The sequence below is a fragment of the Puma concolor genome, chromosome C1 (assembly GCF_028749965.1).
Source record: "Puma concolor isolate L17-30 chromosome C1, mPumCon1.1.hap2, whole genome shotgun sequence".
Lineage (NCBI taxonomy): Eukaryota > Metazoa > Chordata > Mammalia > Carnivora > Felidae > Puma > Puma concolor.
The window spans coordinates 75,746,161-75,760,583 of record NC_141674.1 but is presented as its reverse complement, the minus strand read 5'-3'; the positions used below and the strand labels follow the sequence as shown (position 1 = coordinate 75,760,583).

General features: G+C 38.7%; 1 protein-coding gene across 1 annotated transcript in view; it reads left to right on the top strand.

The window, feature by feature from the left end:
* Positions 1-14,423, top strand: part of LOC112848689 (guanylate-binding protein 7-like) — a 39,381-nt gene that overhangs the window by 16,302 nt on the left and 8,656 nt on the right. The window contains exons 7-12 of the mRNA XM_086717473.1: positions 318-598; positions 1,529-1,741; positions 3,028-3,130; positions 3,460-3,653; positions 4,513-4,681; positions 5,296-5,489. Coding sequence (XP_086573599.1) covers positions 318-598; positions 1,529-1,741; positions 3,028-3,130; positions 3,460-3,653; positions 4,513-4,681; positions 5,296-5,489 — 1,154 coding nt within the window. The remainder of the gene's footprint in view (positions 1-317; positions 599-1,528; positions 1,742-3,027; positions 3,131-3,459; positions 3,654-4,512; positions 4,682-5,295; positions 5,490-14,423) is intronic.

Here is a 14,423-nt window from a genome sequence, read left to right as displayed (position 1 = left end):
TGTATACACTACTTCACCTATATAACCTATTCCTTTTTATTCTCATTGAATGGGAAACTATTTTTCCAGTGACCCATGAGCATATTTGTTGTAACTGGTAATTTAAATTATAATATGAAGAAATGGAGAACAATAAAAGAAAGAACAGGAAAACAGTAATGTTGTTAGAAAGGAATAGATTCCCAAAGAAAAAAATAAAGTTTCCTTCTAAATAAGGTGGGATTTTTTTTTTGTGATCTCAGGATGATGCTCCATAAAAACTGGAAGCCAGTGATTAAGACCTCACTATTTATCCTCAAATTTCCTGGCCTATTCAGGGCTGGAGACTCTGTTGAAAGCCTATGTGGTTGCCATCAAGACGGGAGAAGTTCCTTGCTTGGAGAATGTGGTGACAGCTCTTGCCCAGCGTGAGAACTCAGTGGCCGTGCAGAAGGCAGCCGACCACTACAGCGAGCAGATGGCCCAACGAGTGAGCTTCCCCACAGACACGCTCCAGGAGCTGCTGGATGTGCATACAGACTGCGAGAGGGAAGCCATTGCAGTCTTCATGGAGCATTCCTTTAAGGATGACAAGCAGGAGTTCCAGAAAAATCTCATGGTAATTGTCTTATAGTGAAAACCTCATGGTAATTTATCACTCCTGATTTCTCCCCTTCTGAAATGATGCTTAGAGCCTATATTTTTTATTAAATAGCTCATCTCTACAATGATAGAAGGAGCCTGGATTGTTGTGAGACAGGGCTTTACAAGGCTACAGTTCACCCTTTTACTGTAATATAGGCAGTTCATTAATTTTCTATTGCTGCACTAAAAATTGCCATGAATTCACCAGTTTAAAACAACAAATATGAATAAGCTCACCAATCTGTAGGTCAGAAGTCTGGTGTGGAATGGTCCTGTGCTCTGTTCATGGTATCACAGGCTAAGAACAAGGTGTCAACAGGACTGAGTTCTCATCTGCAGGCCTCTGAGGAGCCTCCAGTTCATTAAGGTTGTTGGTGTATCCAATCCCTTGGATTGCAATTTACAAGTTCAAAGAAAAAAGTTCTGTTTTTATATCTTCACATACTAGAATCCTATTGGAAGAATTCATTAAGGATTCCAAACTCTCTTCAGAGTATTCTTCAGTCAGCACTGGGGGGGTTGATTTTCTTTGTACACAAAATCCATTTGTAGCAACCCAAATCCTCTGAGGAAGTGCTACTTCTGGCCACAAATCAACTTTCTATTGTTTATTATTGATGGTTGGGTCACTGTTAATCATACTACAGTAGAAGGAAAATTGGAGTTTATGTCTTCCAACACCATCATTTTATAGTTGATAAGCTTGAATCCAAGGGAGTTAAGGGGCTTTCCCCAAGTAACACAGAATTGATTAGAACTAGGACTAAAAGTCTTTTGACTTCTGGTCCATCCCATGTTCCGGTCTACTCGTGGGTGATCAGAATGCTTTTTCTAAGAGGATGACATTGGATTTCCCCTTCTAATAGCTTCTTTCTATTGGATTTCTCCCCCATTTCTCTGGCAGGACATGATAGAAAAAAAGAAGAAAGATTTCTTGCTGCAGAATGAATACACATCTGTTAAATATTCCCAGGCAAAGCTTCAGCAACTTACAGAGCCCCTGATGAAAAGCATCTCAACAGGAACTTTCTGTGTTCCTGGAGGACACAGTCTCTACTTAGAAGCAAAGAACAAGGTTGAATGGGACTATAACCTAGTGCCCAGGAAAGGGGTTAAGGTAAGGAATAAAGAGGGAGGGATAGCTGTCAGAACCGTAGAGTCAAAGGGTGTTTGTTGCTTTTTCTGAAAATCTAAGGTCATAGCACCATTTTTATGGAGAAAGCAGAGCAGGGCAATATCTCCACACTTTTAGTTTTTATCCACAATTAGTTATATGTTGTTGAAGGAACTGGAAATATATTTGCAATATTTCGGGAATTCTGGGTTAAAGAGAACAACTTTTCTTTATCAAACAATGTGGCCATTTCTTTGCTAGAGGATACAAAGAGTAAACACAACCGTTGTTCTCAAGATGATATTACCTGAAGTGAAGACAAAAAAATTGGGCAAATATATAATTATCATACTTTGATGAGCAGATAGTAAAATAATGGTAATGATTATTGATGATAACAATCATTATGATATTGGCTGATGGGGCCCCTGTGTGGCTCAGTAGGTGAGTGTCCGATTCTTGATTTCAGCTCAGGTCATGATCTCATGGTCATAAAATTGAGCCCTGAATTGGGCTCCATGCTGGGCGTGGAGCCTGCATAAGATTCTCTCTCTCTCCCTGTCCGTCTGTCCTTCCCCTGCTCATTTGCATTCTCTCTCTCTCTCTCTCTCTCAAAAAAAACTAGTAGACATGTTCAGCACCCCTTACTATGCCATGCATATAGTAAATAACCTATAATCAGGTATTTGGATTATTTTGGATTGTCAATTTAATGCTCAGAATATTATTATAACTTAGATACTATAGTTATGCAGTTGAGAAATGCAATACACAAAGAAGTAAAAAGTTGCCCAGAGTCATACTACCAGCAAAGGGAGAGCTGGTAGGGCCGCTCAGAGTAATTGGCCATCCTCCAAACTGGAAAGGTAGCTTAGCAAAGCACTCTGAAAGAGCAATAGGAGTTACAGGATGAAGTATCCATAAATGTTATCCTAGTTAAGAAAGGGTAGATGAGCATCCTGGCAGAAAATAGACTGAGCAAATGTTTGAGGAAACAGGAGTCCCTGTTTATATACACACTGAAGTCTGCTGGGCGGCACCTGGGGTGGATAGTGGAAAGCTTCACTGGAAAGAAGGATGGAGGGCTGCAAAGGAGGCTGCAGTGGAAGGTTTCAGGTCTCACAGAAGAACTCAGAATTTATATTGGAGGCATAGAAGGAAAGTTAGTAAGGGATATCTAAGCAAGTGAAAAATTTACAAGGCCAGATTTGTGACTTTGTAGAACAATAATTTCCCCCAAAAGACACAATGTGTGCTGCATGTCATGTCTCTTCTCCTTGTTTCCTCAGGCAAATGAAGTTCTCCAGCACTTCTTACAGTCCCAAGTGGCAATAGAGAAATCCATCCTGCAGGGAGACAAAGCCCTCACCTGTCAAGAGAAGGCGCTCGCAGGTACAGGTGCAGGGCTGAGCTCATAGCAGAGTGGGTGGGTTGCTGCACTACCTCCAGACAGAAATGAGGGCAAAACCTGCATGAAACAAAGAGCTTCCTCTCCTACTGTGGAACAACACTGCTAAATACACATATAACAGTCAGAGTTGTCTTTTTATATCAGGCAGACAAGGAGGGCCATCTCCATCATATTCTGAAATGTGCTCTTGGTGACCCACATAATTTGGGGGCTTCTCAGCTTCCTTTTCAAAGTCAGTTTGGTATCTGTGCTAAGGAGAGTAGAATCAGACCTGACTGTTGCTTTCTTCTCTAAAACATTCGTGGAACAGCTGAGCGGGCTAAGAAGGAGGCAGCTGAGAAGGAGCAGGAGCTGCTAACTCAGAAACACAAGGAGCAGCTGCAAAAAATGGAGGCTCAAGAGAGAGGCTTCAGGGAAAACATAGCCCAACTGAGAGAGAAGTTGGAGAAGGAAAGAGAAAGTCTTCAGAGAGAACAGGAAAAAATGCTGATGCACAAGCTGAAGGTAAGCCTTGCACAGAGCTGGGCAGTGCTCCATGGACAGTGCCCTGGTTCCTGAAGAAGGAGAGAGCCAAACTATTAAAAATCATGATCCCAGGGAGAATCATAAAAGACATACGATTCATTAAAACCTCAGATCTTTCTGGACCCTGCTGGGGCTCTTAAATCCACAAATTCCAAAGGCTTATGTAGTTAGAGAATTTGTAGTATGCAATTAACATCCCTAAGGGTGCTGGGCTGCTGTTTGTGGTGATTGTTAGGATGGTTTCATTGGACCCAAATTAAATAAGGCCCTAGTCTGCTCGTCCTTAGGATTCTTGGTTCAGCCATCAAACAGACCTAAAAGAACTCCAGCTTATCTTAAAAGTATCAGAAAGACTTGAAATACAGGATTCTGAAAGCTCTAAAATTTGCTGCATTTGTTTCCAAATCTGTGTGAGTCGTCCGACAGAGCACAGAGGACAAGTAATTCTTCGACTCAGTCTGATGCTTGACAGCCAGTGTTCTAGAGGGGATCAGCACTTCCCATTTTTGTTAGACGTGTGTGTTCATGCTACCTTGGTGGAACTGAGAAATAGAATTAATCCTACATCCCCCTGAAGGACATCCTCACTGCTGGAACTAAGAGGATAGTTCTTAGGTCTGATCTAGCCTGACCCCACCCCACTCTTGGTGAGATGGTGCTGAGGGAATTGTGGGAAGGTGTAAACCATGGATACTCCCACTCTCCAGGATCGACTCATCAAAGAGCACTCTCGGTGATAGTGCAGTAGACATGGTTCTTCAGTGCTGAAACTGTTAGACTCAAAACCCTTGCTTTTGATAATAGAGATTTTCAGAAGTGAACTCTTTCTTTTTTATAGGTCCAAGAAGAACTTCGTAATGAGGGATTTGAAAAGAAATCTGAGAAGTTGCGTAGAGAGATACAGCTACTAAAAAAAGAGATTGTGGCAAACAAAGATAAATATTTGTTGGGTCAGTGGATTATTGATGTGACTGATGGAGTATTCAGTAAAGAAATGCCGGATCATAGTGAGTTACCTGGTTTGGGGATGAAGATTCTCAGCTCATAATGACATAGGTTCAGAATTCCTTTTAGGGATTCATAAAATGAGGGTTTTTGTGATGCTGTGACTTATTTTGGAAGCACGTGTCATATTAGTTTCTTTTAACAAAAGTTTAAAGATCAACAGTGATTAATGATTACTAAGGCCTGACATACAAAAGACATACTTCATTTTGATCAAATAAAAGAAATGGTAAACAAGATTGTTAAAAGATAAACGTAGGGGGCCTGGGTGGCTCAGTGGGTTGAGAGTCCGACTTTGGCTCAGGTCATGAACTTGTGGTCCGTGAATTCGAGCCCCACATCGGGCTCTGTGCTGACAGCTCGGATACTGGAGCCCGCTTTGGATTCTGTGTCTCCCTTTCTCTGCTCCTCCCCCACTCATCCTCCCTCTCTCTCTCTCTCTCTCTCTCTCTGTCTGTCGAAAATAAATATTAAAAAAATAATAATAATTTTAATAAAAGATAAATGTAAGGAAAAGCTGAATTTGCAATTGCAGCAAAACAGATGAGATACTGCAGAATAAAATCATCAGAACTGACCATTGCTTTCTTCTCTCTCTAAACCATTCATGGAACAGCTGAGCGGGCTAAGAAGCAGGCAACTGAGAAGGAGCAGGAGCTGCTAACTCAGAAACACAAAGAGCAGCCACAAAAAATGGAGTCTCAAGAGAGAAGCTTCAGGGAAAACATACCCCAAATGAGAGAGAAGTTGGAGAAGGAAATAGAAAGCCTTCTGAGAGAGCAGGAAAAAGTGCTGATGCACAAGCTGAAGGTAAGCCTTGCACAGAGCTGGGCAGTGCTCCATGGACAGTGCCCTGGTTCCTGAGGAAGGGGAGAGCCAATACTAATAGAAATCAAGATCCCAGGGAGAATCATAAAAAGTATATAATTCCTTAGAACCTCAAATCCTTCTGGATCCTGCTGAGGTCCTTAAATCCACACAACTCCAACACTTTCTGTAGTGGTAGTCTTTTTTTTTTTTTAATATTTATTTATTTTTAAGAGAGAGACAGAACTCCAGTAGGGTGGGGAAGGGAGGGGAGGCAGAGAGAGACACACACACACACAGAATCTGAAGCAGGCTCCAGTCTCTGAGCTGTCAGCCCAGAGTGCAACGCGGGGCTCGAACTCATGAACCACAAGATCATGACCTGAGCCAAAGGTGGATGCTTAACTGACAGAACCACCCAGGTGCCCCTCTAGTGTTCGTCTTTGAAATGAACAAATAACATCCGCAGATTGGTAGGTTACTGTTTGTAGTGACTACAGCATGTTCTCTTAATGCTTGGATTGGGTAGGACCTCAATACTATAGTCTTTAGGATATTAGTGTAACCATCAGATACATCTAAAATACATCTACTGGGTTCTGAAAGTATCAGATTATTCCTGATATGAAATACAGAATTCTGAAAGCCCTATAACTTGCTGTATTTGTTTCCAGATCTGTGTGTTACTCTATAAAGCCCAAGGGAATAGTCTTCCTTATTCCAGTATGCAGCTTGATAGCCTGTTTTCTGCACAGTGTTAGCAATTCTCATTTTTTGTAGATGGTTTTGGCCATCATACCTCAAGCAGAACTGAGAATTAGTTAGAACCAAACCTACATTCTCTCCCAAAGGGCATCGTTAGAACTGGAACACATTTCTGTAATAGTTCTCAGTCTTGACTCAGCATCTCCCCACCCTCAGTGAGATGATCCTGAGAAAATTAGGAAGTTACATGCCATAGATACTCTTACCATCAGTTTCAAATACATGGATATATTGAAAAACCCCATCAAGGAACACTATGAAGATAGAGAAGAAGGTATGAAGATGGGTATGCTTAGCTTAGCTGCTAGTGTTAAAAGTGAAACCCAACTTGATAATTGGGGACTTTCAAAAGTGAACTCTCCCTTTTAGAAACCCAAGAAAAACTGCTTTTGAAGGATTTAAAGTTCTGGGATCACAAATGAAATAAGCTCATAATTCCTGTTAGGAAATTATAGAATGAGACTTGTTATGCTGTGACTCATTTTTGAGGTATATGTGTCATGTTAGTTTCATTTAACAAAAGTTTAAAAAGTAATTATCTAAATATATGAAGGTCTTACCCAGAAAAGATAAACTTCATGTTGACAAAATTAATTTGGAGAAATGAGAAGCAAATTAAAAGATACAGTGGAAAAAAAGATCAAATTTCCAGTAACATCAAAAGCAATATGATACTACAGAATAAAATCATGAAGTACGTAAAATTTACATGAACAAAATTTTTTAAATGCTATGTAAGACACAATTTATAAAAATGGACAGAAATTAAAATTTCAATATTAAGTTAATATGGACATTTAATGTGATCCAAAAATATGTCAAACATAATTTTTCAAGAAGTAGATAAATTAATTCTGAAAGTTTTATGGAAAAGCCAAAAACAAAAATATCCAGTGCAATCCTGAAAAAAGACAAATGAAAGGGAACTAGCTTTAGCCACATGTTAAAACATCCCAAGAATTAGCATTGTGGTACTAACATCTGAATATTGAAACAATGACAAAACAGACTTGGAAGTTTAGAAATTGGTGCATGAAGCTTCTGGGTGGTTCAGTTGGTTGAGCATCTGACTCTTGATTTCAGCTCAGGTCATGATCCCATGGTTGTGGGATCAAGCCCCATCTGGGACTCCATCCACATTGAGCATGGAGCCTGCTTGAGATTCTCTTTCATTCTCTTTCTGTCTCTCCCCCTCTACTCGCACTCTCTCTTTCTCTCAAAAATTTAAAAAAGAAAAGAAAAGAAATGTGTGCAAAGTCATGCAGAAATTCAGCAGATAATTTGGGCATTTTCTTGTGTGAAGGAATATGGGATATTCAGCCAATGGTGTTTGAACAATGGTGTTTGTTCTCTGTCTGGTACTACTTTTTGTTTGTTTATTCATTTGTGGTTTTTCTTAGATTCCACTTATGAGTGAAATCAAATCAAAACTACAGTGAGATAGGGGTGCCTGGGTGGCTCAGTCACTTAAGCATCTGACTTCAGATCATGATCTCACAGCTTGTGAGTTTGAGCCCCACATCAGGCTCTATGCTGACAGCTCAGAGCCTGGAGTCTGCTTTGGATTCTGTGTCTCCCTCTCTCTCTGCCCCTTTCCCACTCATGCTGTCTTTTTCTCTCAAAAATAAATAAACGTTGAAAAAAAAGTTAAAAAAAAAACTACAGTGAAATACTACCTCACACCAGAGTGACTAAAATCAGAAGACAAGAAATAACAAGTGTTGGCAAGGTTGTGGAGAAAAAGGAACCCTCATTCACTGTTGATGGGAATGTAAATTGATATAACCACTATGAAAACAGTATGGAGGTTCCTCAAAAAATTAAGAATAGAAATACTGTATGATCCAGTAATTACACTACAGAGTATATGCCCAAAGAAAACAAAAACACTAATTCAAAAAGTGCTCCCCCATGTTTCTTCTAGCATTATTTACAGTAGCCAAGATATGAAAGCAATCTAAGTGTCCATTGATAAACAGATAAGATGTGGTGTGTGTGTATATATATATATATGTATATGTGTATATATATATGTATATGTATATATATATGTATGTATGTATACACACACACACACACACACACACACACACACACACACACAATGGAGTATTACATGGCCATAAAAAAGGATGAGATTGTGTCATTTGGGACAACCTGGATGGAACTAGAGGGTATTATGCTAAATGAAATAAGTCATACTGAGGTAGATAAAAGAAAATACTGATGAATTCATTTGTCTAAGAAAAAAAGTTCTTCATAGAAAAACATGAGCAAAGTAAAGATGGCAAAATGAGGAATTCATTTTAATATGTATCAGAAAAAATAATATAATTTCTTTAAGCCATAATGATCCCTTTTTTTTAAATTTTTTTTCAACGTTTTTATTTATTTTTGGGACAGAGAGAGACAGAGCATGAACAGGGGAGGGGCAGAGAGAGAGGGAGACACAGAATCGGAAACAGGCTCCAGGCTCTGAGCCATCAGCCCAGAGCCCGACGCGGGGCTCGAACTCACGGATCGCGAGATCGTGACCTGGCTGAAGTCGGACGCTCAACCACTGCGCCACCCAGGCGCCCCCATAATGATCCCTTTAAAGCAGTGGGAAAAAGAACACCCCTGTCCCCCCAAAATGGGCAAATATATTAGAAGAAATGAAATATATTCAACTTTGCTAATAATATGAGATACACAAAATAAAGTTTTGAGGCTCCTGTTTCATCCGTAAGGTTAGCAAAGAAAAACACATTTGATGGGATACTAAGTTGCCAAGGATTTGGAGAAATAGGAAATTTCCCATATTTTCGAGAAAGTACAGATTGGAACAATTCTATATCAAGGTATTAAATGCACATACCTTTGATCCAGCAAGTTCAAATTTAGGAATTTATCTTATAGATTTAATTGTACGTGTGCCAATGTCATACGTGCTAGGATATATGTTACAGCACATGTGTATGGCACAAAATCAGAAAACAACTGTCAGGTGCTGGTAATAGAAATCATGGGGCATTTGTACAAGAGTATTCTATGGTCACTACAATGAAAGGGAAAACTCTGTACTAATATGAGAAGATCTCTAGATTTAGCATAAAGTAAAAAAACATCTGGAAAGTATGCATAGTTGCTACTAGAAAATTTAAATATAATGAATATGCACATGTATTTTACATGTCTCAGGAAAAATATAAACTAGTAACTATGATTGTGACTGAGGATGGACCTGTGTAGTTGATGTGAGGCTTGAGAGGGTAGCTAACTTTATGTCATATATTCTTCTCCATGCCTCTTACATTTTGTATGGTATTACTGTCACATATTCAGAAATAAAGACTTAAAACTGCTAAAATTAAAACTAAAATAAAAATACATGGAAAGGGAACATTTAGTAATAGGGTGGAAGCAGTTATGCTCCTTGAAACAGCATACCTCAGTGCAGTAGGAAGAGTCTGCTGATTACAACAGGGAGCTGAAAACCATAAGATATGCATCCTAATCTTGCTTTAATTATGACCTTTCGATGTTCCAGTCTCTAATTTCTTTTTTTACTGAGGTATAATTGGCATATAACATTATATTAGTTTCGGGTGTACAACATACTGATCCAGCATTTATATACACTGGGAAATGGTCACCCCCAGTCTAGTTGCCGCCCATCACCATGCACAGTTGCACTTTTTTTCTTGTGATGAGAACTTTTTAAGATTTACTGTCCTGGCAACTTTCAAACATACAACACTATTATTAATGATAATCACCATGCTGTACGTGAAATCTAATTTCTTTTGCTATATAGTCACTTGGGAAGTTTGCTAGAATGCCTCTATGTTCCAGCCCCATGCTTATAAAGGGAGTGAATTAGAAAAATTGTTCTTCAGTATCAACTAGATTTTTCCGGAATTCCTTTTCCAGCTGCCTTGTGCTGTAGAATGTGATATAGCTAGAATGAACTACTTGTGATTCTGCAAGCTGCACATGTTATCTTTGGATTCTGTGTCTTTGTATATTGCATACAGACATCCTGCCACCATACTACATTCTCATTATTTGCTAGCCCCTATCTGTCCTGACTTCCCAAGGAGGCAGTTGATCTGTTCCTCCTCTGTGTTCCTTATCGTCACTCCTGTTAGAGCACTTTTTACTAATTGTGACATTGAAATAGCCTGTTTACTCTGGGCTGATGGCTCGGAGCCTGGAGCCTGTTTCCGATTCTGTGTCTCCCTCTCTCTCTGCCCCTTGCCCGTTCATACTCTGTCTCTCTCTGTCCCAAAAATAAATAAACGTTGAAAAAAAAATTTAAAAAAAAAAGAAATAGCCTGTTTATAGGCATCTCTCCTCCTCTCTTGATCTCAGGTGCTCAGACTTTTTCATCATTGTGAATCTAACTCCCAGCACAGAGCCCACCACATAAACCCCAGATCTTCAAAGGTAGTTCTATTTTTAGCTTTTTGAGGAACCTCCAAACTGTTCTCCAGTGTGGCTATACCAGTTGCATTCCCACCAGCAGTGCAGGAGGGTTCCCCTTTCTTTGCATGCTCACCAATACCTGTTGTTGCCTTAGTTGTTAATTTTAGCTATTCTGACAGGTGTGAGGTGGTATCTGATTATGGTTTTAATTTGTATTTCCCTGATGATGAGTGATGTTGAGTATCTTTTTATGTGTCTATTAGCCATCTGGATGTCTTCTTAGGAAAAATGTCATGTCTTCTGCCCATTGCTTAACTGGGTTATTTGATTTTTGGGTGTTGAGTTAGATAAGTTGTTTATATATTTTGGATACTAACCGTTTATCAGATATGTCGTTTGCAAATATCTTCTCCCATTCCATAGGCTGCATTTTAGTTTTGTTGATTGTTTCCTTCACTGTGCAGAAGCTTTGTATCTTGAAGTCCCAATAGTTCATGTTTGCTTTTGTTTCCCTTTCCTTCAGTGATGTGTCTAGTAAGAAGCTGCTCCAGGGTCAAAGAGGTTGCTGCTTGTGTTCTCCTCTAAGATTTTGATGGTTTCCTGTCTCACATTTAGGTCTTTCATCAATTTTGAATTTATTTTTGTGTGTGGTGTAGGAAAGTGGTCCACTTTTATTCTTCTGCACATTGCTGTCCAGTTTTCCCAGCCCCGTTTGTTGAAGAGACTCTTTTTTCATTGGATATTCTTTCCTGCTTTATCAAAGATTTGTTGACTGTATAGTTGGGGTTCATTTCTGGGTTTTCTATTCTGTTGCACTAATCAATGTGTCTGTTTTTATGCCAGCACCATAGTATCTTGATGACTCAGCTTTGTAATATGGCTCTTAATGGAAAAGCATTCAATGCTCATGGATTAGAAGAACAAACATACTTAAAACGTCTATACTACCAAAGCAGTCTACACATTTTAATGCAATCCCTATCAAAATACCACCAACATTTTTCACAAAGCTAGAACAAACAATCCTAAAATTTGTATGGAACCACAAAATACCCCAGATAGCCAAAGCAGTCGTGAAAAAGAAAAACAAAACTGGAGGTATCATGATTCTGGATTTCATTCTCTCTAAAGCCTTTAGGGCACAGTTCTATTTTCTTAACGGTTGTGAGTCAAAGTTTAGCCACCTTCTACTTTCCCCAACCAAAGCCATTGGAGTGAAAGTCCAGTAGCTGAATCAGTCCCTAGTGACCCATTGATATCACTCAGAGGAATGCATCTCATACTGTCCATATGCATGTTCTGGTAAAGGAAAGAAGCAGGGATAAGCCCTACTTCCCCATGAAATCTCCCTAACACATATGGCCAACACACATCATATACATTATCTTCTGTCTGAATGAGCTGCCTCTTTTCAGGACATACTTTTTATCAGGTAACACCTTAAGCCTTAGGAAACATACTAGCTGCAGTGAATGATAACCATAGAGGGAAAAAGAATGAGGAACACTCAACAAAGCAGTATTTACAAGAAATGATAACTGGAAAGGATTAAGAGCGAAGTAAAGGACAATAGGGCAGAGTAAAAGGGATCTTCACCACTTCCATGTTTAGTCATAAACTTCCTTTTGTAATAAATGTTGTAAATACCCAAAGATAAGCCTCCCAGTAAAAGGTGTCTTACATAATAGTGAATAGGAAATAATTGTTGAATCATTGAAGTAATCAAAGAATGATTTCAAACACATCTTGGACAATCTTGTAAGAAGACAAGTTCAAGCCATTTGTGTACATGGTATTTGGATGAAGTAAGATGTAAGTTGCTTGGCCATTTTTACATTACCATCTCTATTTCCTCAAACTTAGTCTACAGCCTGCCTTATTTGTTGCTACCTTCTCACCTCTTAAGCTGGAGTTGAATAGCCCTTGGAAATGTATTTGTTAAGAAGACTCTTCAGTGTTGGCTGCTGTATAGAAATTCAAAGAAAAAATAGAGCAGTCCTCTCTCCAGGAATATAGGAAATAGGTTAAGGAAGCTTAGGAAAGCTGATATGACCATGCCAGTGGTCTCCTTTGGCCTACCTAGTATCTGCATGGCCAACAGCAGGGGGGAACATACCAGCACAGGAAAATTATATTACATTTTGCTTGACTCCAATACAAATAATATGTGTGATCAAAACAGAATTCACTATGAAGATAATGCCCACAAAATGGCAGACTAGAAGCTCCAAGCCCTTGTTCCCTCATAGAGACATTAAAATAATAATAACAACAACAATAATAATAATAATATGACTAAAATAATCTTATAGAACCTCTAGAAAACAAAGTAAACACAACAGTCAAGTGAACCCCAATCAAGAAAAAGCCACATTGCCTGCTCCCCTAGATTAAGGGATGATCATCGACCAATGTAATTCATGACATTAACAAAATGGAGGGGAGAAAAATGATAGTCTCAATTCATAAGGAAGAAACATCTGACAAAATTCAACACCTTTTCATGTTAACAACCCTCGACAAAGTAGAAGTAGAAGGAAACTACCTCCATGAAACAAAGGCCATAAATAAAAAACTCACAGCTAATTTCACACTCAATGGTGAAAGGTTGAAAGCTTTTCTGCTAAGATTGGGAACAAGACAAGAATGCACTCCTTCACCAGTTCTATTCAGCATTGTACTGGAAGTCCTAGCCAGAGCAATTAGCAAGAAAAAGAAATAGAAGGCATCCAAACTAGAAAGGAAGAAGTAAAATTATCTCTCTTTGCAGATGACATGATCTTTTTTTCTCCAGATTTATTGAAATCTTTTTGACATATAACATATGTAAGTTTAATGTGTGCAATGTGATGACTAGATACATGTATACTTTGTAAAATTATTTCCACAATAAGATTAGTTAACACCTCCATCCTTTTACATAATTGTGATTACTTTTGTGTGTGTGGTGATAACACTTAAGATCTATTCTCTTAACAACTTAGAAGTATGTAATACAGCATTTTAATTATAGTCACCATGTTGTGCATTAATTAGATCCCATATCTTACTTATCTTATATCTGAGAATTTGTACTCTTTGACCAACATCTCTCCATTTCCCCTACTCCTTAGTCCCTGGCAACCACCATTATACTCTTTTTTTATGACCTTACCTTTTTAAGATTCCATATGTAAGTGGGAACATACACTATTCATCTTTCTCTGTCTGACTTATTTCACTTAACAAAATGCCCTCAGTGTTCATCCATGTGGTTGCAAATGACAGGATTCCCTTCTTTTTCATGACTCAGTAATATTCCATTCCATTGTCTATACAATAGTACACACACACACACACACACACACACACACACACACACACACGCATCGTCTTTGTCTATTAATCCATTGATAAAAATTAGGTTGTTTCCACATTTTGGCTACTGTGAATCATGCTGCAGTGAACGTGGGGTTCAAATATCTCTTCGAGATAGTGCTTCCATTTCATTCAGAAGTATATCCACAGTGGGATTGCTGGCTCATATGGTAATTCTATTATTAATTTTTTGATAACTGTTTTGATTACTGTAGTTTCATGATAAAGTTTGAAATCAGGAAATGTGATACCTCTAGTTTTGTTCTGCTTTCTTAGGATGACTTTTTTTATTTGGGATCTTTTGTGATTCCATATAAATTTTAGGATTATTTTTTCTATTTCTGTGAAAAATGTCATTGGAATTTTGATGGGGATTGTATTGTTTGCTAATATCTGATTTAGAATTTT